At 43.1% G+C, this 25,413-nt stretch overlaps 1 protein-coding gene across 11 annotated transcripts in view; it reads right to left on the reverse strand.

Annotated features, from left to right (window-relative positions):
• Positions 1–924: 924 nt before the first annotated feature.
• Stau2 (staufen double-stranded RNA binding protein 2) overlaps positions 925–25,413 on the reverse strand; it is a 326,027-nt gene continuing 301,538 nt past the window's right edge. For 9 of the 11 annotated variants that reach the window (XM_045143113.1, XM_045143112.1, XM_045143108.1 and 6 more), the window contains 2 exons: positions 3,231–3,319; positions 925–2,024 (listed from right to left, as the gene is read on the reverse strand). In XM_045143113.1, coding sequence (XP_044999048.1) covers positions 1,931–2,024; positions 3,231–3,319 — 183 coding nt within the window. In that variant the 3' untranslated portion in view covers positions 925–1,930. Of the gene's footprint in view, positions 2,025–3,215; positions 3,320–25,413 lie in introns of all 11 variants that reach the window. The other 2 variants (XM_045143110.1, XM_045143106.1) reach the window with 1 other exon arrangement.

Below are 25,413 nucleotides of genomic sequence, written 5' to 3' on the forward strand. Positions count from 1 at the left end.
ATGAGAACTTGGACTTCTGCGCACACGTCCATTCTCCCACCATCACTGCTGCTCACTGGGCTCGGTGATGCTTCAGCTCTGAGGTGACTCCCTGTCAGACAGCCCTGGTTAAATGCTTCAGAGACTTGGGTCATGAGAACTGACAGCTTTGTTTGTCCCCTGAGCTCACCACTCTCCCACAGACCTGCTGGCCTTGGTGCCGCCTCAGAAGGTAGTCGTGTCATTATGGTGGGTAAACTGAAGAGTCACTTTGGTGACCTTGCCTAAAGTTGGCCCCCAATGCTTCAGGTGGCTGGGTCCTAGAAGAACAAAGGGCCCTCTCCTCCCAGGGGAATAATGAGGGCCCTCTGTTCCCTGAATTAGGCAGCAAGATTGCGGTCCAGACAGTAAACACCTCTGCGTACCCCAACTTTACAAACATGTTGCTCTTTTCCCCATGACCCAGCCTTATGTAACCAAATTTATTTCCTCTAAGGACACCCAGCCCTCCCAATACCAGTGGACTTCCCCACATGGGAATCATTAACAACAACCCTGGAGTTATTTCCTTATGGCACTGTTTGTTTATTCTCCAGTCGCGTGTGAGTCAGCCAGATCATGATTTGTGGTGGTTTTGCTTGTGAAGTCTTACATAATTCTATTCTTATTGTCAGGTTGGGGCTGAGCAGTTAGACCATATAGTGTTTTCTCATTGCACAACATTTGCAAATCAATAAGGAGAAAGCCAGAACAATGAGATGACGGTAGCTGGCCAGACTGGGTCCAACCAACTCAGGCCCCAGTCACCCAGGAGGCGGCTCTGCAGTTTCCCAGATACTGTCACTCTCTAATTCCATGGCTGAGTGGCGGTCTTCCCCATGGATTTCACTGAGGTGACTTTTAAAAGAACGGAGTGAGGAAATGAAAAGACAACAAGAACAACACTTCACACGGAAACCGACCAAATTTTTACTGCATTTGCCCCAGACTGGATTCCAACATGCTGGTCCAGAGAGTGGCTGACGAACCTTCTCCAACAGGCTTTCCCTTCCCCGTCATGTACAGTATTTGTTTTGGTCTTAGTCGCCGTCCCGAGTCCAGAGGCAGTCACTAAAGACACTCGGTGAAGCAGCGAGTGGCGACAACACACAGATGGGGGTGGACACGGTGTCCACGAGAGTGGAATCCAGGAAGGTGATGTGCAGAGGCAAGACGCCCCCTTGGTGGCTAATGACATCATGGAGCTCAAAACCCACAACTGCTTGGTTTTATTTCAATTTTGTTCTTTTTAAATTCCCGAAATATATAGAAACTACTTGTTCCTAGCATTATTTCATATTTTAATCAAATATGTGATCTGATTTAAAACATAGTTGTTTGCGTACATCTGTGTGCAATGCACCTTAAAGGAATATATATATATATTTATATTTATATATGTGTAAGATGAAGATTACAAAGATCTGCATAAAAAGAGACTGTGCGACTCTCTATGAAGACAACAACCATCACATTCCACAGCACATCATTGGTTTAAGTTTTGAATTGTCAAGCATTATTTCAAACGAGAGAGCAGGAATATAACCGAACACAAGCGCACCACAAAACAGTCGTAAGGACAGAACCAAACCCAACATCTCAAACTTCAGCTCTGTTTCTAACACTTTTCATTAATTGTTATTTTAAGCTCCAGTAGCAGCATCAGATTTCTGCTGCCCCTGGGCAAATGAGTTATGATCTGATCTCAAGTTCCAAGGGAAATGCTCAAGTTTTTATTTTCCCCCAGTTGAATAAACAGTACCATATACATTATCTTTTGTGTTAGAATAGCGTTGTCTTCACATAAGACTCAAATAATGGCATTAGTCATTCATTTCCTTGAACACAGACACCCTCATGCGTGCTGACAGGTTTATAAGGATGCAGTGGCAGCCACGGGTTCTGGGAGCTGCTAGATGGCTGACTTTGATTTCTTGCAGTCCTGAGTGATGGAGCCGGGGTTCGCCTGGTTATTGTCCGCTTTCTCTCGCAGATGCTTGGCTTGTCTGAAAGATTAATACATGAACAAGAGCTGAGGTCCGGGGCTGCACGTCTTCAGGCATGTTTATTAGCAGATGGCACACAGGATCCAAAGGTCACCACAAAAGTGACATTTTAAAGTGAAACAACAATATTTATGTTCAGATAGTCTGCTGATGAGATCATGTGGAAATGGTTTTGATTAAATTAGCTTATAAATGGTTGCCAATCTATAGACAACTTAAAATGCTACGTCTATTCACCAAATGTTTTCTTCTCATGCTTTTCTTACCTTTTAAATATTAATGACCAAATGCTGGGGTTTTGTTGTTGTTTTCACACACACGCACACACACACACACACACACACACACACACACACACACACAGGTTCATTTAACTGCAGATCAGCATTATCTGCTTTTAAGTCCCTGGGTTATGTATTTTATTTTAATTCTAAAAATGTTATCTTATACATGTGTTGTGACATCTCACTGGCTATTATTATTGCTTTGAAAGTGCTTGGATTCCATTATGTAAATATAATAGGCTTTCCATTTTGTTTATATTAATAAGTTGAGTCTCTGGAGGGACCCAAAACTCAGTTCCTTATGTAGGACCTTATGTTCAAATCCCATTTAAAAAAAGAAAGAAAACAAGAAACGAGCTGGATTTCAAAAATAATGACCATAGCTGCATTTTTGCCTCTGTAGCCCTGGGGAACTCCATGTCTGTGGCAATGTGTTTTTGTGTTTTGTACAACAAAGTGAAAATCAAATCTACACAAAGCAAGGATACCTCCTTTCATCCTTGTTTCTTTTTTCTCAGTTGTACCCACAACTTAGAAAGAATGCAAGTGAAATTTCTTTTTTACTTCAATAAAATTGGGTTGGTCAAAGAATTCTCAACACTGTTAATTGAAAACAATCTTTTGTAAGTTTTGCAAGTCTCTACAGTTAACAAGACTCATAAATATTTCCATCTAAGACATTAACATGCAGAAATAATGATCAATTCACAAGTTAAAACTTTCACAGACATATTGTAGGAGATATGACCATATATAGTTTTTTTTCCAATGTATCTACATTTAAGTGGATTGTGAATAATTTGATAAGATTTAGCTAGATTGTCTATATTTTGTTCATTTTATTATTATTATTATCTATGTTTCATCTTTTGTACAGTTACAAAATTACAAATGTAAAAATACTGACCAGGGATTTACTCACTTTTCTAGAGAACCTTTCTCAATATTCATTGCCCCATCAATTGGATCCAGTCCTTGTTCAGAAAATTGTTTCAAGGCACTTAAAGCCGCCTAGAAATGAAAACAAACAGGAGAGGCATTCGCTGACTTTCATGGTACAAGTAGGTAGGTGCAAAAGAAAGATGAGATATAAGAACTATGGTTTTTTCTAATCTGAATAATGGCTTTTGTGCATCTTTTAGCAAAATTACATTTAGGACTTCAATGTTAGGGGGTTGGGGAAAAGAATCTCAACAGAGTGTTAGCCCTTCTGTCTTAGTCATAATTTTGCAAAATTAAACTGTGAGTTTCATCTACAAATGTGCTTACCTTAAATAAGCTTAAAATACTTAAACTATGATGACTAATTTCTCCTCCATGTTTGAAACTATACACTCTCTTCCTTCAGATATGAGGGCATCAGAGTTCCCACCTCCAGTCCTCTTGACAGTTAGCATAAAGTTATGTTTCAACTTTATAAACATGGAGCCCCAACCAAGCTACAGAAGATTAGTGAATAGCAGATATTTGCACCAAGGTATGTGTGTATCCTCAGAGGAGAGGGGAATAGAAGCTCTGGGCTCCCTGGGGATCCTCAGGGCTCTAGGGAAGCGAGCCTGGCCCAGCAAAGCCTCCCAAGGTGTTGATAGGCCCTGGGCAGGCGTGGGATGCTGTCAGTGTTGACAGGTTGGTGGAGCCTGGCTGGATAGCTGGGAGGCACCAAAAATGTGATACTGATAAGATCTACATAACTTGTTGACACTCTTGTGCACAGTCCAAATTGTTAATTCTTTGAGTAAGAATTTGGTTCCTCTTCCCCTCCCCCAGCCCGCCCCAAACCCCATTAGAAGGGCTTTGTTGAGTCTGAGATAGGTGTCGGCAGGCTGGGGTGTTTGATTCTTGGAGAGGCGTGCTGCTTCACACTTCAGGCATCTGGGTCTCCTCAACTGCCTTTGAAAAAGAGCTCACTCAGGCAGTTTCCCCACTTTTATCTGCCAAGGGCCCCTTTGGGGTAGCTGACTAGGAGCATGCTTTCTTTTACATTTCTTGATGAAGAATATATTTGGGATTAGGTTGAACTGAACTTAACAAGCACTTGCTGTGTAAATTTTTAAGTTTATAGGAAAACTAAGCAAGTAGTACATACAGTTCCCACACACTGCTTCCTCCCTCCCTGCTTTGAACATAATTTCACCTATTATTAATGTTCTACATTGCCAGGGCATGTCTATTATAACTGATTAGCAAATCAGGATACATTAAGTAAAAGTCCACATTAAGATTCTTCTTTGTGTTGCTTATTCCTCTGTGTGTGCGTGTGTGTGTGTGTGTGTGTGTGTGTGAGAGAGAGAGAGAGAGAGAGAGAGAGAGAGAGGGACCCCTGTAGCCCAAGCTGGCCTCCAACTTACTAGGTAGCTGAACCTGGCCTTGAACTACTGATCCCACTGTTTCCATCTCTCCAGTCCTGGGATTACAGGCATGGGCAATCACACCTGGCTTGACAATGCTTACTTTTAGAGACCTTGGTCTGTGCCTTCCATGTGTCCAGTAAAAGCCGCCAGGTATTTCTTCCAGTGCCTCTGAGTTACCTCTCTGAACCACTTTATGGGCACGATGAGCACAGCTGTAATTTCGGGCCCCACCTTATCTTGAATTTGCTCATCTGGATCCTTTCCCTTATTCACTAGACTTGGCTCTAGTGACCTGTGGCTACTTTCAAGTTAAACTTAGCTCAGGAGATGACTCAGCAGGTAGGAGTGCTTGTTGCTCAAGCAAAGAGGACCTGAGCTCAATCCCCAGCACCTGTGTAAAAATCCTAGCATGGCTGCACATGCCTGTAAGCCAGAGCTGAGATGGGCAGAGACAGGAGGAACCACAGGGCTCGCTGCTTAGTGAGTTCCAGGTTCAGTGAGAGACGCTGTCTTGAAGACATAAAGTGGAAAGACACTAGGGGTCACTAACTTTCTCCCTGGCCTCTTCACATGTGCTCATGGAGTACAAAGAGGATGGGAGCACTGTACACATGCATGCGTGCACCACACACACACCATCACCACCACCACCACATTTACTATGCACACACAAAAAATTAAAAGGGAAGAAGTAAGTTCATACTCTAGAGACTCAGATTTGGGCAGTCTTCCCTGGACCTCTCAAAAGGGACCTCTGGAGGAAGCTGACTGTCCCTTTGATCTGGCTGGGTGATCGCTGAGGCATCATCAAGATCCGTTGTTCTCTGTGTGAGTGTTGTGCTGGGGGTGTGTACCCTCTCCCAGGCTTGTTCCATCACCACAGCACCCTGTCTGTCTCCCACATGAATGCAGGGTATAGAGAGCCAAGGTTACCCACTGATAGACTCCTAAGAGGACTTTCCAAAGTGCTGCAGCTCTATGGAATGGCCTAATAAATTTAGAGCTCTTAACAGACTTAGTGCTTTAGAGAAAATGATTAACTATGCTGTTCTGATCTATTTATAGGTAAATTATTAGTAGGAATGCTAAATTTTTTCTTAAAAGAACTATTGACAATCCATTGAGGACATTTTAATTTGTAATGCAATATTGCTGAATAAGACTCCTGAGAATGCCAAGGCCTCTTAATCCTGATTTTGTTTGTAATAAGACCAACAGGATAGCCCAAAACAAATTTTTTATCCTTCTGTATGTGGGCGGGGGAGTCCATGTTGGGGATCAAAACCAGAGTTTCACACATGCTAACCCAAGCATTCTATTCCCATGCCAACATTAAAAAAATCACATATCAGCTAATTATCTGTAACTTGTTTTCACTGGTTTCCTTGGGAATGCTTAGCTCATAGTGTTGTCTGAATCCCAGGAACCAAATGACCTGCTTCCCTAAGCACGGAACCCCACAGCCCCCGCCTCTTCCACTGGAAGAGAGGTCCAGAAGGAGACAGGCTGGGGAGCAGGTTTGGCTCTTGCACAATCCCTTCGAAGATGTTATCATTGTGTTATTCAGGTCTTCTGTGCACTGTCACCACTTCAAGAATGTCCTCCTGGCTGGATGGCAATGTGCTCTTTCACTCCACGCCATGAACGGACTTTAAGAGCTCTTGCGTGACGGTGTTCCTCCACAGGTATGCTCAATGCCTTCCAAGTAACATTCCCTTATCTAGCTGGTGACATCATTCAACCCACATCTGACTGATAACCCTGAATACAATAGCTTACAAGTATGAGAGGACTTCTTTCTAATTTATAAAAGGCTAAGATGACAATGTATCTTAGCCTGTATAAACAGTAACAGCTACCATTTGGTGAACATCATGCCGCAGCAGTCACGGGATCAGGCCTTTTACCTGCATGACCTCAGCTAGTATCATGGCCACAAGGAAACAGAGGCTCAGAGAATTCAGCAAGCTGCTTCAGATCACACAGCTCGTGAGGCAGAACCCAAAGCTTGCTCTTGGCTACACCATTTTATTTAACCTGACCTTCAAGCTGCTCACATTCCCATGCCCATTATGGGCATGGCTTTTTTCAACATTGTTATTTCAGAATCATTCCTAGAACTTCTATACTCATTCTACTCATTGCTTCCCACAATAGTTGCTGGAGCTAGGCTCCCTAAGTTATCTCCATTATCTAGGAAAGGAATTATGATCTCATGGGGGTCCCACAGTTCTCTTGCAATCCTGAGGTCACAAGGCACTTCTATAATACAGTGTTGGCTAACTCCAAATGACTATAGTCTTTATTTTGTTGCTTAGAATTACCCAACAAACATTAGTGAGATGACTTGATTTTCCATTTGCTAGTATTTTGAGGAGAATGGATCTTGCCTCCTTACTGGCCTCCCTTATCCATTTTTTGTTTATTTTTGTTTATTTGAGAGCAACAGACAGAGAGACAGAAAGAGAGAGAGAGAAAGAGAGAGAGAGAGAGAGAGAGAATGGGAGCTCCAGGGCCTCCAGCCACTGTAAATGAACTTCAGATGCTTGCGTCCCCTTGTGCATCTGGCTAACATGGGTCCTGGAGAATCGAGCCTTGAACCAAGATCTTTAGGCTTCACAGGCAAGTGCTTAACTGCTAAGCCATCTCTCCAGCCCCCTTCTCCATTTCTTTTGGAAAGAACTTTTCATTTCCTAATATGCTGTGTTTGTCACAGGAAGAAGAAATGAGCTTTGGGGTTTTCTAGGTTTGTGGGAAGTAGAATGCCGAAGTGATGACAGGTGGAAATGGAAAAGGAAATATGGACAAAGTGGGGCAAATGGGTGAAGAGTTTCCTGATGTATGAACAGCTATGTGTTCATTCTGCTGGGGAAAGTTGGCAGCAGCATTGCTTCCCCGGTGCCTGTTAGAGCACTCTGCACTCTTGTCACTGCTTCCTGCCCTGGCCCTTAGATGCACAGTGGAGCCGGCCTATCCAGCCTTGCGTGCACGTGTGCGTGGTCTGAGACAAGGTCTTGCTCTGTGGTCCAGGCTGGCCTGGAACTTGCTATGCACCGCAGGGGTGTGCTGCCATCATCCTCTATTCATCCCCCACTCTTTTCCAAGATGAAAAGATTACATTTAAAGAGATGGTTGGTTTCTGTTTCTACAACAAAATGCCCACTATAATAGAATAATATGTAATGCCTGAAAAAGGCCACATTCCATTTAGCAGAACTCAATTTTATACTGAGTTCAACGAGCAAAATAAGCCTCTACTATTAGATGGATTATTTCAAAGAGCAATGGGTCATGTAGTGGCTTTATGAACACATACTGAAAATGTGTAGTCCACAAAAATGTTTAACTAAATGCTTCCAAATTTGACTAGAAGATGATAAAATCAACAAAATCCTCATACTTAAGTTGTTAACTCACTAGAGGGTAGCTGCTTTAAAAACTCCAAACTATGCTACATAATGTTGAAGGCCATTTTGGAATGAGGGAAAAGCAAATTGCCATCAGCTGGAGAGATACTTGAAGCCTGATTAAGAAGCAAACTCTGAACTGTCTCCTTACCGAGAAAGTAAACAGATAACAAGATGTTCAGCTCCCAGTGTCTGCAGTCCACCCTCTCAGCATGGGTGATTCGCTGTGTGATAAACGTAAACTCATCTTGGGGAGTCGTGGGAAGAAGCAAATCTGGGTTCCTTAATGAGGAACATCCTGAAGGATGCTAAACCAAGTTGGGCAACTTCCCACTCACTGTGGATTAGAGAGTTTCAAAGATATACTAACTTAAAGTGCCTGAACCCTCCATAAGTCTTTGGCCATAAACAAATAGACAACTCAATGATTTCATCTCCAAGGTCAGAAAATGTTTTTGTAGCAAATGAAAACAAACATACTCAGCATTCAATGGTATGTAACCACAGCCTACCAGCTGCAACCTTAACCCTCCACTTTGTGACAACGAACCTGCTCTGCAATTTTTAAATGGGAAGAAAAGAAATGACACAAGGAATAAATGTAGCTTTTAAAAAAGTTTTTTAAAGATTATTTTATTTTATTTATTTGAAAGCAGAGAGAGAGAGAGATAGAGGAGACAGACAGAGATAGAATGGGTGCACCAGGACCTCTAGCCATGAACTCCAGATGCATGTGCCCCCTTGTATAACTGGCTTACATGGGTACTGAGGAATCGAACCTGGGTCCTTTGGCTTCACAGGCAAACACCTTAACCACTAAGCCATCTCTCCAGCCCCCAATTGTAGCTTCTTGAAAAGAGAAAATTAAAGAACTGTTTCCTGTTTTTATTTTTGTCTTTTTAGCTCTACACACACGTGTGTGTGTGTGTGTGTGTGTGTGTGTGTGTGTGTGTTTTCCTTAGAGAAAAGCATCTGCATAGATACACAGAAATATTTTTTGCCCCCAAAAGATTTTACAACTGTTTTGAGAGTAAAGCCCCACAGGTTCTAGAACAGATGTCGCTACTGTTTCTTTCATGTATTGCTTGTTTTGGGCGTAGTTATGGCAATGCTGGAAACATGATGCCAATAAGATATTTTCCATGCCTATTTGTGTGTCGTGATGTGTGTGTGTGTGTACAAAGTGAGGGGCATCTTTCCAGTCCTTTCTGTAATCTCTAACTCCTCTTGTCAACTAACAATCAGCAAATAACATTGACATGAGTGTCACTTCTTCCTGCTTCCTTCTCCTGGGATTAGCATATAATGACAGTGTAGAAACATTAGGTTGGGCTCTGAGAGATCACACAGTCTCTCTTCCTGGCCATAATGTGAATTTTAGCTCATCCTCTGCTGACAAGCGATTCCTTGTGAAGTCCTAGAACAATATGACCAGTGAGTCCTTTTATTTCCTTTACTTCGATATCACACTTTCCTCACCAACTTCACATCTCAGTTCCCAGAAACAAGGTGTTTCTATTAAAGTCAATGGGAACTATTCACATCTAAATGTGGCCTACATTTTCAAGTAGGCATTCAAGATTTGTTTTATTTTGTTTTGCCTTTGCCCCCAGAAGTGCCTCTCAGGGCAAGCTCTTCCCGCGAGCAGATATGACTGCTGGCGTACAGTTCACTGAATCAGGCTCTTTGCAGAAGGAAATGATAGGTTTCAGAAATGAATGTCCTCATCAGCAGGGGAAGAATCTTAGAACTTCTCTTCCCAGTGACCTCTGGGAAGGACTCGACATTATGTAACGACTATATTCTTTAAATGATTGAAAAACAGAAGGTTCTTTGGTAAACTTGAAGGCTGATTGCCCAACGAAGGTGAATTTGAATGCTTCTGTTAGCCTCCTCTTGCTTTGAAGGTCTGTATTAAGTGCCATGTCTCTTTCTATAAATCAGGACTTGTATTCCTAAACTTTGGCACATTATGGTAGGCTCCTCAGACTACTCCATTTCAGATAACAGGATTTTCATATTGAAGTTAAACAGAATCATATTGAGCTTTAATTAACCACTGCCCTGCTTTCTAACAATTTCATTAGAGCCTGTACTTTTCACTCATGCTTCCACAACCCTATTAGTTCAGGTAATTTTCATAAAATTGGCACATTACAAAATGGCTTGCCCTTGGAACAAAGGAATGTCTGCTTGCTAAGGTGAAAATTACTTGCTATGGAAAAAATAATTGGAGGGTAGGTAATCAGAGCTGTGTAGATTTTCAATAGTCCCTTAAAACAGGTATTTAGACTTAAATTTGGGGAGTCACTAAAAAATGAGCATTTATGCTAGAGGTAACCATCATCTTAATTTCTGTGGAAAAGCCTTAGAATGGATAATCCATGTGGCTGGAAGCCTAGACAATACAGAGCTGAATTTAAAATAAGACGGATGGTGCTGAGCAATGTCTTGAGTGTGTTCTGAACAAATAAAGACTGCGTTCACACTTCCATGTCTATCCCTAATATGTTTTTCCTGTTTGGCCATTATTCCTGTTTTGTCTTTCTTTAATAATAATTTTTATAATGCTTTTTATTAGAGAGAGAGAAAGACAATTGATGCACCAGGGCCTCTAGCCACTGCAATCAAATTCCAGACATGTATAATCTTGTGCGCATGTGTGACCTTTCGTGCTTGCCTCATCTTGTACATCTGGCTTATATGGGATCTGGAGAGTGGAACATGGATCCTTAGGCTTTATAGACAAATTCCTTAACTGCTAAACCATCTCTCCAGCCTTTTAAAAAATTTTATTTATTTATTTGACAGAGAAAGAGGGAGAGAGAATGGGCACATTAGGGCCTTCAGCTACTGCAAAAACTCCAGATGTATGTTCCCCCTTGTGCATCTGGTTAATGTGGATCCTGGGGAATTGAACATGGGCCCTTTGGCTTTGCAGGCAAATGCCTTAACTGCTATGCCATCCCTCCAGCCCCCCCCTTTTTTAGAATGGGCATGCCAGGGCGTCTAGCAACTGAGAATGAACTCTAGACGCACATGCCACCTTATGCATCTGGCTTTAAGTGGATACTGGGAATGAAACCTGGGTCCTTTGGCTTTGCAGACAAGTGCCTTAACTACTACAAGCCCCCCAAAACAACAGTCATTTCTCCAGCTCTGATAATTTTTTTAATTAAAAAAAAATTTTTTTTTGCTGTTATTTTATTTATTTTAGAGCGACAGACAGAGAGAAAGAGGCAGAGATAGAGAGAGAGAATGGGCACGCCAGGGCCTTCAGCCACTGCAAACGAACTCCAGACACATGTGCCTCCTTGTGCATCTGGCTAACGTGGGTCCTGGGGAATTGAGCCTCGAACCGGGGTCCTTAGACTTCACAGGCAAGCGCTTAATTGCTAAGCCATCTCTCCAGCCCAATTTTTTTAATTTTAAAAAATTTATTTATTAGAGGGAGAGAGAGAGAGAGGGAGAGAGGGAGTGAGGGAGAGAGAATGGGCACACCAGGGCCTCTAACCACTGCAAATGACCTCCAAATGTATATGCCATGATGTGCATCTGGCTAACGTAGGACCTGGAGAATCTAACCTGGGTCCTTAGGCTTTGCAGGCAAGTGCCTTAACCACTAAGCCATCTGTCCAGCCCTGATAATTACTTTTGATTCAAAAAAAGGTCTTTGGTATAAGAGTCTGTGGTGGGACATACCACCACAATGGGTCAAAGGTACCCTGCCAGCAAGGCAAACATCCATGATGGTGGGCAGAGGAACGGCTCCTCAAAGATCTTCAGACCCTGAGCCTCAGAACCTACGTGCTACTTCACAGAGACAGAGATTTAATAGGAGGGATTAAGGTATGAATACTGAGCTTGGAAGAGTAGCCTGTACTATCCAAATGCATCCATTCTAATCACACAAATTCCTAAAATCAAAGAATCCTTCCTTCCTGGCTGTGGCTGGAGAAGACTGCTCATAGATTTAGTAGCACTGTTCGGTTTAAGCCGAATGAGGGCAGCATGTCGAGGAGTCTGGGCGGCCTCGCAGAACAAAGAGAGAAGCAGATGAGTTCTCCACTAGAGCATCTATCAGAGCTACTGGCACCTTAATCACAGCCCAGTGAGATCCAGTCTGCCTTCTCTCCTGTGAGATGGGGAATGATACATCTCAGCTGGTTTAAGCCACTATGCCCCAACAACTTGTTAAATCAGCAAGAGAATGTGAATAAAATCTTGTCATCTGCACAAGGCAGACGGGACTTCACGTTTGCAATCTGCTATAGCTTGGATCATAAATGTCTTCTTTCCCATTTTTGCTTCCTGTTCATAAGAGGATTAGTTTTGCTCTGTCAAGTGTTTTGCCATAACATGCTACCTCACCACAGCCCCCAAAACAACAGGGCCTATACATCATGTAGGCCTCCAAAACTGCGAGCCAAAATAGATTCTTTCTCTTCACAAGTTGATTCTCTCGGGCATTTTGTGACACATAAAGCTACCCCTGAAAACTGGTGTAAAGAAGTAGGGTTGTTCCTGACAAAGTGGTAGAGCCTGGAGGATCAAGCTAAGGACAACTTAATCCTATAAGAAGAGCCAAATAGGATTCTGGCGAGGGCTCAGGAGACCAGAATGCTGATAGACAACTGAGCAGTAAAGGTTGAGTTTGAGATGGAAATGAGAGCTCCAGTGACAATTAGACTAGAGATTATTCTTGTGCACTGTAGCATGCATTTTTGTCTATGTCCTGAGACACAATGGGAGGCCAAGTTTATAAGCAAAATACCAAATTATCTGGTAGACAAAATGTCACAGCAGTAAAGCACTCGGGGTATAGGCTGAGCATGGGCAAAACTGACTGTGTTTGGCAAAATTTACAGTGAGTAACAAGAGAATAAGAATGGAAAGATGAAAAATTTGCACCTTGATCAAAAAGGCAGGCATATAAAGGTATGACTGAGGAGGGTGTGGATGCTTTGTATTAGGACAATAGGAGAGATACCTTGAGGGCACCTTATGAATCAAAGCCACCCCATCCCTGAAAGGCTCAAACATGTACAAACAGAAATTAATTTAATTTTTTTGTTTGAGAAAAACAAGCCCAGGAGGCCCTGAGTGCCCACAATCCTGGAGAGAATTATTGCACCAGGATTTATTTTCCCATGTGCAGTCATGAAAGCATTCAGGCTACTGATGCTGTGGTTCAAGAGGGTCCAGGTATGCCTTGAGCCAGTGGAAGCCTGCGACGTGATCCACATGATGCTGGTTTTGCAGGCATGCAGAACGCATGCCATGGGACCTTGACAGCTTTCATGAAGATTTCAAAGGAAAGCTTGGGAAGCTAGGCAGTGTGTTTCATGATTGGAGTCCCTGACAGAATAACTCCTGGAGCTGCGGGAGTGAGCCTATGTTCCAGTGGGGAGCAGGAAGAGAGGAAGGGATGTCAGCAACACACAATGAATGCCAAGGCAAGCTACAAGTGGTGAGCAAAGCCAGCCCATGTGGGCCACAACCTGCAAGGGCATAGGAGCAGAAATGTGGAAGCCTGCAGGTACCTACTTCCCACCACAGGGCGTCTTGAAGCATTTGTCATTCTGCGCTTTGGTCTTTGGGGATGAGGGGACTGTCACCTCCTGTTTCCCCATCCTTTCTTTTACAATTGAAACGTTTACCCTGTGATTGTCTCATCATTGTATCTTGGAGATCTGTCACTTTTTAAATTTTTTTTATTATTTATTTATGAGAGACAGACAGATAGAGGTAGAGAGAATTGGAATGCCAGGGCCTCTAGCCACTGAAAATGAACTCCAGACGCATGTGCTACCATGTGCATCTGGCTCATGTAAGTACTGGGGAATGGAACCTGGGTCCTTAGGCTTCACAGACAAGTGCCTTAACCGCTAAGCCATCTCTCTAGCCTTGTGTCACTTTATTTTTTACCCTAACTGAATATTACAACTAAAAGTCTTAGAGGAGACTTTGGAATTGGACTTAAAAAAATATTTATTTATTTGACAGAGATGGGGGGTCAGAGAGAGAGACAGAGATAATGGGCATGCCAGGGCCTCCGGCCACTGAGAATGAACTCCAGATGCATGAGCTGTCTTGTGCAACTGCCTTACATGGGTCCTGGGAATCGAACCCGGGTCCTTTGGCTTTGCAGGAAAGTGCTTTAACAGTTAAGCCATCCCACCAGCCCGGGAATTGGACTTTTGAGCAATGCTGAAACATTAAGACTTTGAGACTCTTAGAGATAGACTACATGCAGTTTACCCTATGAAGTGGACATGAACCCTTGAGGGCTAGGAACAGAAAGCTATATTTTAGAGTTTGAATGCCCCTAGAGCCCCATGAGTTAAAGGGTTAGTCCCCAAAGTGATGCTACTGAGAGATAGTTAGAAATTTAATAGGTGAAGTCTAGCGAATGAACCTCACATCCCTGGGGTCATGCCCCCATGGGCACTGTGAGACCCATTCCCCACTACCTACTTTGCTTTTGGGCTATGAGGTGAGCAATTTTGGTCCTCATATGCTCCTTCCCTCTTTACATGTTTCCGCTACATTTCTCTTTTCAAGATTGTTCTTTGCTTTTCATAAGGAATCCCTATTACTGAATCCCCCTTAATCAAAAGGCATTAAGATCACTAAGAAACAAATAAATAAAATATTTTTTTAAAGTGAGGCTGGAGAGATGTCTCAATAGTTAAGGTGCTTGCCTGTGAAGCCTAAGGACCCAGTACCTATGTAAGCCAAATACAAAAAGTGGCACATGAGTCTGGAGTTTCTTTGAAGTGGCTAGAGGTCCTGGTGTGCCCATTCTCTCTCTATCTGCCTCTTTCTTTCTCTCTGTCTCAGATGAATAAAATATTTTTTTAAACAAAGATCACCAGGTTCCAGAATAGCATTCTGCATCATTACACCTAACATCAAAAAAAATTTTTATATCATCCAAACCCAACAAATGTTTGCCTGCCTCTGTGAGGAACAAAAATGCTGATCTATCACATCTACTGAGACCTCCACCATGGTCAGTGTCAAGCTTCCAAGTGACTTTAGATAACTCAGCATTGGGAAGATATGTGCACTGATGACTGTGGGCCAGTAGAAGCTGGTCTAGCACCCCAATGCACTCATGTGTCACACAATAACAAGCACCCCCTAAATCCTGTAGCAGGCAGAGAAGCAAAGTGGGTTAGGCACGTGGGATTTGCAGCTGAATACACCTGGGCTCAGGTGCCAGCTCCCTCTCTTGCTAGCTGTGGTCTTAGGAAAGGATATAGTATCTTGTGTTGATGAAAGACCCATTCAGTGCTAAGGACTTTCCACTTTCAAATTTGTGGGATTTTCACAGTAACCTTAACATCCAGGTTTGACTTTCGATCCTGTTGAAAGACAAGGCTGCAGGGACATGGATGAGTGTTATGCATGAGGCCACATGGCTTGTTCTGGGAACATTGGGAATATGGGCCATCACAGCCTCACTTTGGAGCTGAATTCTTGGTTGCTATATTATACCACCTCTATAGCCAGTGAGAGACCACATCATCTGAGTGCTCCCAGTCCATCATGAACCACACTGAGGCATGGAGCCCTGTGAGAGCAAAGGTGCAGAATCTGAAGCTAGGGGGTTCCCTCTGTGATTCTTCTAAACTGTGGTCATTTAGAGAGTGGAAGGATAGCTGCAGTGTGACTTGACAAGGCACAGAGCTAGTAGCAGAGGCTGCTGAGCTTGACAGGGCAGGAGGGTAAGTGCTAATCCCAGCTGAACTGGGGCAGACAGGATTGACCTCAACAGTAGAATCTTTCACATGGGGTCAAAATGAGCAGCTTATCTCACTTGGAGACCCTGTAAAGACTAGGAACACAGATAGGTGGAGATCAGATACTCACTGGGTTAACTAGAATACATTAGTCAGCACCTTCTTTTTTTTTTTTTTGGTTTTTCGAGGTAGGGTCTCACTCTAGCCCAGGTTGACCTGGGATTTACTATGTAGTCTCAGGGTAGCCTCAAACTCACGGCGATCCTCCTACCTCTGCCTTCCAAGTGTTGGAATTAAAGGCATGCGCCGCCATGCCCGGCTAGCAACTTCATTTCTTTTATCTGAAGTAGAAAGCTGTGGTGGTGAATACTGTCAACTTGACAGGATCCAGAGTCTAGAACACACAAATCTGTGGGCATGTATATGAGGGAGTTTCTAGATTAGGTTAGTTGAGATGAGAAGATCTACCCTAATGGTTGGACACACAATTCCATGGGCTGGGGCCCCAGGCTGAATAAAAAGAAGGGAACAAACTGAGCACCAGTGCTTGTCTCTTTCTGCTTCCTGACTGAATGCAATGTGACCAGCTGCTTTACACTAACTGCACTCATGCCTCCCTCACCAGGTTGGTTTGTACCCGCAAACTGTAAGCTAAAATAAGCCTTTCTTCTCTGAAATTGCTTTTGTCAGGTATTTTGTCACAGCATCAAGAAAAGACACTAGTACAAAAGACTAGATTTTGCTTGGCTTCAGGAACTTCCTGTTTTCTGGCTTTTCCTTTCTTTACCTCTTCTCAGTTTCCTGTGCAACCGAACTTTTCTCCTTGACTTTGTAAAGCTGTCCTTGGACCTCTTATCTTCTCTATCAATATTCTCCCTAGATTACCTAACTGAGGCTGATTGTTTAAATCTCTTGTAAATGAGGACAACGCCATATTCCTATCTCCAGCCTGGCCTTCTAGCCTAGAGTTCACATGTCTGGTGGATTTCACACTGTCTGGTGGACTTCTACACCCAGATATGTGATATATTGCATTTCAATCCTGTCCCAAAGTGAAGTCTTCATTCTCATCCCCACACTACTCTCCAAAGAAATGGGTCTCCAGTTAACCTGTTGCTTAGGCAGAACCCTGGGATTTAGCCCCTCTTTTTTCCTTTCCATATAACTTCCCCCACCTGGCCTGTTATCCAGTCCTGTTGGTTCTTCTTTGAAATGCCTCAAGGAATGTAGCTCTAACCACTTACCCTGTCATTATCCTAGCTCCCGCCACTGTCATCCCATATATATGCCATGACCTCCTCTAGCTTCCTTGGGTCCATAATGTCTAGCTAAAGACTGCCCAGCTCAGAACCCTCCAGGAGCTCTTTGTTTCTCTTAGAACAAACCCTAATAATTCCTGACTGTGGCTCCCAATATAAGTGTGACCCATCTAGTGCTCCCATGTATCTCATCACCTATCAGCTCCCTATGTGCACAGGCTCTGGCAAAGTTGCCTCTTGTTCTTGGATTCCTGAGTGCACGCCTGGCTTGGGAATTTTCATATGCATTTCCTTAGGCCTGGATGCTCTTCTTCCAGTTCCTCACATGGCTTGTTTCCTTACTTCCTCCAGGCCCCACTCAAACATCCCCTCCTCCTCATGTCTTCCAGATCCGAAGGCATCACTCACACCACCTGACTTCTGCCTGAGGTTTTAGGTATCTTCAAACTATCTTATTTTCAGGGAAATTTATTACCCTCTGAAATTTTATTTCATAATTTACCATTTATGTGCTTGTTTTCTGTGCCTCCCATTGGCAGAAATGGTGTTTGTTATTAAGATGGGCACCCACTGTAGTAGACATCCATAAAACACTGGTTGAATGAGTAAAATGAGGAATGGATGATTAAAAGAATATGGTCAAGAATTTCAGGAGCTGGGAGATATCTCAGTAAGTGAAGTGTTTGTCTTGCAGGCATGAAGACTGGAGTTTGAGTCCCAGTATCCATGTTAAAATGCTGAGCAAGTGGTACCTGCTTATAACTACAGTGCTGGAAAGATAGACAGGAGGAGCCTGAGGATTTGCAGGCCAGCCAGTTCAGACAATTTGGTGATCTCCAGGCCAATGAGAGATGCTGTCTCAAAAAGAAGTGGATGGTGGTCCTGAGGATGCACTCAAGGTTGTGCTGTGGCCTCCATGTGCACCCCCCCACACACATATGACCATACATGCATGCTACACATACATACATGCAATAAAAATAATATTTAACTCCCTTCAAACTCTTTTACATAGTCTTATTAATCCTTACAAACAATAAAGAAATTAGGGAGCAGGTGTTTTCTTCCATTTATTGAAACCCAAAATTAACAATTCATTTGATGTTCAAAGACTCATTATTCAACCTTAGTAAGCAGTAAGTAAGTAAGACATGCTGGTCTTTCAAATGCACATTTAGGATTGTGACAGGTCACTAATATGCATGCTCTATGTTGTAGAATTATTTTATGGCAATTATATTATTACAATGTTGGAAGAAACTTTAAAATTTCATTTTTTAAAAGGTATTTTTTTGAGGCAAGCCCAACAGACTGACCTTTTTATTTTTATTTATTTATTTTTTTGTGTGACGTAGGGTTTCACTCTAGCTCTGTCTGACCTGGAATTAACTATGTGTTCTTAGGGTGGCCTTGAACTCACAGTGGTTCTCCTACCTCTGCCTCCCAAGTGCTGGGATTAAAGGCATGAGCCACCACATCCGGCCAGACTAACCTTTTTTTAAAAAATAAAATAAAATAATTTTATTTACTTATTTAACAGAGAGAAAGGGGGAAGAAAGAGAGAGAGAAAGAAGGAGCTTCCAGCCACTGCAAATAAACTCCAGATGTATGTGCCACCTTGTGCATCTGGCTTACGTGAGTCCTGAGGAATTGAACCTGGGTCCTTGGGCTTTGCAGGCAAGTCCTTAACCACTAAGCTATCCCTCCAGCTCTGATCTTTATTTTTTCACAACTTTTATTAACATTTTCCATAACTATAAAAAATATCCCATGGTAATACCTCTCCCCCCCACCGCACTTTCCCCTTTGAAATTCCATTCTTCATCATATTACCTCCCCATCTCAATCATTGTGCTTACATATATACAATACCAACCTACTAAGTACCCTCCTCCCTTCCTTTCTCTTTGATCGTTTTTTATTATGCAAGAGAGAGAACTGGCTTGCCAGGGCCTCCATCCACTATAATCAAACACCAGATGTGTGTGCCACCTAGTGCACATGGGCAACCTTGTGCTCTTGCACCTTGCACCGGCTTACATGGGACCTAGAGAATCGAACAAGAATCCTTAGGCTTCGCAGGCAAGCATCTTACCTGTTAAGTCATCTCTCCAGCCCTCAAAGGGTATTTTTTAATTGACACAAAGGAAAAATCACTGTAACACCGAGGAAGTAAACTTCTTTTTTCTAGGTACAAGTGGATGAAAAGCAAATTGTTAAAATAACACCCTTGGTAATTTTGAGAATCTCCATTAAGATTTTCTGTGTGTGTTTGTGTTTGTGAAGGGAAACATGTGCACATATGAACATGTGCAAGTGGAAGCCAACGGTGGGTGTTGTTCCTCAGGTACTGCCATTCTCCTTTCCTAAGACAAAGTCTTATTGGCCTGGATTTTGCAGAGTGGGCTAAGCTGACTGGTCAATGATCCCCAGGGATTTGTCTCCCCTCTCCAGCACTATTACCAGCATATACCACTATGCCTAACTTTTTTTTTTAATTAATTTATTTATTTGAGAGCGACAGACACAGAGAGAAAGACAGATAGAGGGAGAGAGAAAGAATGGGCGCGCCAGGGCTTCCAGCCTCTGCAAATGAACTCCAGACGCATGCGCCCCCTTGTGCATCTGGCTAATGTGGGACCTGGGGAACCGAGCCTGGAACCGGGGTCCTTAGGCTTCACAGGCAAGCGCTTAACCACTAAGCCATCTCTCCAGCCCAATGCCTAACTTTTTATGTGGATGCTGGAGCTCAAGCTCAGGTCCTTAATGTTTGCATGGCAAGTATTTTATCAACTAAGTCATCTCCCCAGACTCACTGAAAGTAACTTTTAAGGTTTATAATTAAATGCCACCTCAAAGGAAAAGCTGCCTTTAAGAATGCTTTAAAAGAATTTTTTTTGGGGGGAGGGGAGGTGGAGAGATGGCCTAGCAATTAAGGCTCTTGCCAGCAAAGCCTAAGGACTCAGGTTTGAGTCCTGAGAACCCATGCAAGCCAAATGCACATGGTGGTGCATGTTTCTTGAGTTTGTTTGCAGTGGCTAGAGGCCCTGCCTACCCATTCTCTCCCTCCCCCCCTCTCTCTCTCTGAATCTAATAAATAACTAACTAAAAATAAAGATATTATAAAACTTTTTTGAGCAATAAAATCAAAGGGATTTACTTTGAACTGGGAAAAAGAAAACGATCACAAATGGTCTCCACCTACCTCCATCCCCAAATGAGAAGAAATTTGGAACACTTTGTGGGATAAGGGTTAAGTCTACCAAATACATACGTTAAAATTCTCTGTTGCTCCTAGAAACTGCTAGTACTCTATGAGAGCAGACACATGCTAATACACACAGTTTTCTAGTCACTTGGTTGCCAATGAAGATATAAGGTTAGAAGTGTAAGACTTTATGCACTGATCAGTGAGGGAACGCTAATCCATTGTAAGCTGCACTCATGACAACTGGCAGAACCTACTGTCTATTAACAGGCAGAACTTTCCCTCCCCACCCCCACCCGCCCCCAGGATCCATTTCCTTTCAAAAACAGAATATTTTTCTTCTTTTGCTTTCTAAAGATAGCCTGATAAACTCTATTCTTGATGATTAATCTTTCAAGGAAGTCAGGTAAGTAGAAGAGAGTCTCTGTGATAGATTTAGAAATTTTGGAGCAAAACATAATGTAAAACATTCCAATACAGAATTTCAAATCAAAACCTTAACTTAAGCGAGAGACATTATATCAACCAACAGCATTCTTTAGAAATGCCTGACATTCAACTGGATAGAATTATATGTTGAAATAGATTGTAGGCATATTGCAAATGTTTTTCCCCTAGCATCTGGTAGCATCAAAGCCCAGGAGGAAAAGAGGGTGGCCACTGCCAGAATAAAATCTGCTCTGTTGGATAAATATGTGGAAAGGATATGAATTAAGTTATCAAAAGGCTAGAAGAATTGCTGAAGAGTGGGTGGTTTCTAAAAGCAATAAGCTATTTGGAATTTGACAGCATGCAACTTTAGTGCTCTGAATAGCTAGCATTATTAACCAAATAAGGGTAGGATGATATTTCAAAGAAGGAAAATCAATGAATGAGTGCAAACATAAAAGGCACAAAGCAACACCTTGACTTCCAAAAGTAAGTAGTTCCTACAGTACCAGATGCAGTCTGGGATGAGCCCCAAGGGAAAGTGGGCACCTTCTCTATGAAGTCTTTCTACGCCAAGAGGGATCTGTGAATTCTATGCCCTGGGCACTGTCAAGTTAAGTCAAGCAGTGTGCTCCTACCCAGTAGGCCCTGGTCCTTCAGTCTGCCCTTCTCTGAGCTGCACGATGGCCCTCTCCATTTAACCAGTGGAAAGAAAAGTAAAATGGAGGGTGGTGCGTATGCTGGCATTATGCATGGGGATGGAAGGCCTGGGGCAGGACAGAGCTGGGCCTCCCGGTCTTGGCATCTGTGGCACCGGCCCTAGTCTGGAGCTGATGCTTTGCTCCCTCTCTGGAAATGGCTGCTTGCTTCACGAAGCCCAGAAGAATGGCCTGGAGATGCGTGCTGACATATTTCCAAAGAGCCACCTTGATTCACCCTCCCTTCTTCAGAGTGAGGCTCTAGAACACACAGAGACCACACACCAAGAACAGTCATGTGCTTTGTCAGTTCTTGTGCTTTCATGCAAGGAACCAGCTTCAGAGAAAAGTCCTCATACCCTCTGCCGGGGGGCAGGGGGAAATGAGGGGATGGCGGGGTGGAAGAGGGCTTCCTGGAAGACAAAAGGCAAGTAACTGGTTTCTAGTGAACCCCCGATGTCAAGGCTCAAAAGAAAACCAAAGTTGAGCTAGACTTCCCTATCATTTGAGAAAGAAATGAAAAGTTATAAGTGAGCCAACAGGGCCACAGAATCTTACAAAATTCAGAGTTGGGGCTGAGGGAGATGGCTCAGTGAGTAATATGTGAGGACCTGAGTTCAGATCCTCAGAACCCACATAAAGTTGGCCTGGAGTATGCACCGGTGAACAAGAGGCCCTACCTCAAACAAGGTGGAAGGTGAGAATCAACACCTGAGGCTGTTCTCTGACCTTCACACCTGCAGTGGCATGCATGTGCTCTCACATACAAACCCACCCACCCACCACACACAAACAAGATTAAAAAATGAATAAACAGAAAGAAAAACAAGAATGACACATTCAGAACCTGACTCTGTCTCCATGTGCTGTTCGTCTACATCAGCAGCAGGCCTATGTGAACAATGATGGACAACCTTTGAGGCAAGCCAAGGGAAGAAAAATCCTAAGGAAGAGACTGAAGCAGCCTCGTGTGCTTTTCTATAAAAAAAGAAGGAAAAATGGATAAACTGGACATTTCAACCTGTGCTCTGTGAAAGATCTTGGCAGTAGATGAAAGCCAATGATCAAGCTATGACTGGGTGACAATGTCTGCAGGCCACATTTCTGACAGAGGATTAGTATGTAGAATACACAAGGAACTCTCAAAACTCAACAGGAAAAAAAAAAAAATCCAACCAGAAAATACACAAAGGACATGAAGAAACATTTGGCCAGTGGGCATTTATAGATGGCAAATGAACATTTAGCCATCCTGGAAAATAGTTTGTCACAGAAAAGTAAATATAGACTTAGTAGGCATCACACTTCTGGGCAATTATCTCAGATAAATGAGAATTTATGTCAATGCAGATGTTCACAGGAACTTTATCTATAATAGTAAAAACCCCAAAAACAGCCAAAATATTCCATAGTTGATGGACTGTGGTACAGGCACACCATGGAATGTTACTCAGTAATAAAAGGAGTAAACTATTCACACCCAAGATGACTTCAAGGGACCCAAAGGACATGAGGCTGAGTGAAAATAGCCACTTTCAAAAGGTAACAGACACCATGACCCCATTTATACAGCTTTTTTGAGATGAAAAAATGACCAGAGATGGAAAAAGACTAGTGGATGCCAAGGGCAGGGGATGTGGTGAGCAAGTGAAGCAAGACTACAGAGCGGCAAAGTCAACGATGGAAGGGGGTCACCCAGGTGCCCAGTATGCCATATATATATATACATATATATATATATATATATATGGCTTTGTTTTGGCAACTTTCTGTGAGCCTATAATTATTTCAACATAAAAATAACAGAAGACAGGCTGGAGAGATGGCTTAGCAATGACCCTGGTTTGAGGCTCAATTCTCCAGGACCCACATTAGCCAGACGCATGCGTCTGGAGTTCATTTGCAGTGGCTGGAAGCCCTGGTGTGCCCATTCTCTCTCTCTCTCTCTCTCTCTCTGCCTCTTTCTCTATTACTCTCAAATAAGTAATAAATAAAAATGAACAAAAAAATTTTTTTTAATAACAGAAGAGAATAATGCTTTTGGAAAAATCCAGTATTTTAATCTTAGAATGAATATTTATCATAAAACTTTAGGAATATTTAAATGTTAAATCTTCTTTTGTTGTCTCACCCTTCACTCAGTGTCAGTCCATGCGTTATCCTCACGCACCTGTACATTCATAGACACACATCGAGAGACTGGATGGGAGGGATATTCAAAAGCAATAAAATTGCATTCCCTGCCTCAGTCCAAGGCAACCTGGTCAGTGTCCTTTCCTATGTCCAAGGGAGCTTTCTGTCAATAAACTTTCACTTCCACTTGCTTCATCTGTCTTCCTCTTTTTGTTTTGTTTTTGTTTTTGTTTTTGTTTTTGTTTTTGTTTTTCGAGGTAGGTCTGACTCTGGAATTCACTATGTAGTCTCAGGGTGGCCTCGAACTCACAGTGATCATCCTACCTCTGCTTCCTGAGTGCTGGGATTAAAGGCATGTGCCACCACACCGGCTTTGTTTTCCTAATTCTTTATTCAACCTCCTGCTAGCTGCTGGTACCAAAGGCAGCCTGTCACCAGGGTCTGGAAAGGAAGGACACCATGGGTAGCCACTGGTTGCCAGGGAGGAGGATCTCCTCAGGCAGACAGTGCACTGTAGGTCAGCCACACCGTTGGGTACTCAGCAGTCTCTGATGTTCCTGCTTCCTCCTACCTATGCAGCATAGCTAGGGGCCATTCTCAGGCACTGAGGATTGGGACTTCACTGATGAATTTCAGTGGACACAGCTGAGTCCTTGTGAAGGACCTTTGGGTGAGGTCAAAGAGCACAGACAAGCAATATGTGAACTTTAATGGGAGAAGAGTTGCTCAGATCTGTACCTGCTACTGAGTGGCAGCGGCAGCAGGGAGACCAGTCAGAAGGCTGGGGGACAGGCCACACTTCCTGGCTGCTTGCATCCTTTGGTGTCTCTCACATGTCAACCACTTTCACTGGGTTCACCCTCTCTAGATATGTGAGGCCCAGGAAGGTGGGCCGGTCAGTGTACGACGGGACTTCTCTACTGTCCCTCACTACCAGCTGCTCGCTGTGGCCAAGTAGTTTGGTGGGGACCAGTTGGAACCTGGCCCTCCAGAGCCCTCTGCACGCAGTGAGGACAGTAGAACCTTCCCAGCACACTACAGTGAGGGCAAGATACCTTCAAGTGGCAGACCTGGACAAGTTCCCGGAGGCAAGCAGGAGGGATGAAAAACAAACAGCCCCTCAACACCTAGAGTGGGGGCTTTGAGTGAATGCAGAGAGGCAATATGTTTACATGTACAGGCTGTGGGCCTTATCAGAAATGCTTGGACTCAGAAGGGTTTCAGATTAATTTTTAAAAATATTTATTTAGGGGCTGGAGAGATGGCTCAGTCAAAGGCACTCGCCTGCAAAGCCTGATGGTCTGGGTTTGATTCCCCAGTACCCACATACATCCAAATGCACCAAGTGGTGCATGCTTTGGAGTTCATTTACAGTGGCAGGAGACCTGGTGTGCCTTCTCTCTCTCTCAAATAAATATTTTAAAATTTATTTATTAATTTATTTGTGTGTGTGTACACCAGAGTCTCTTGCTGATGCAAATCATCTGGCTTTACATGAGTGGCTAGGAGTTGGGGGCGGGGGGTTGAACCTGGACTCATGGGTTTTGCAAACAAGCACTTTTGATCAGTGAGTATCTCCCTAGCTCTCATATTTCAGATGTTTCCTCATGTTTCTGAGGCTTTGAGTTGGGATTATATTTTCATAGACTTTCCTGATGGAGCACTCTAACTGACCCCCCAAATCCAAAATCAGAAATGCTCTGAAATCTGAAATGTATGTGAGGTTCTCAAAATTTTGAACTTCAGATTACTTCAGATTTTAAGGCTGAGGATGCTCAATGTATAACCATGTGCAACAGAAACAGCACTTTAAAACATGTTTCTATTTACTTGTGAGCAGAGAGTGACAGGAGAGAGAGAAAAGACAGACAC

The sequence above is a fragment of the Jaculus jaculus genome, chromosome 2, assembly GCF_020740685.1.
Source record: "Jaculus jaculus isolate mJacJac1 chromosome 2, mJacJac1.mat.Y.cur, whole genome shotgun sequence".
Lineage (NCBI taxonomy): Eukaryota > Metazoa > Chordata > Mammalia > Rodentia > Dipodidae > Jaculus > Jaculus jaculus.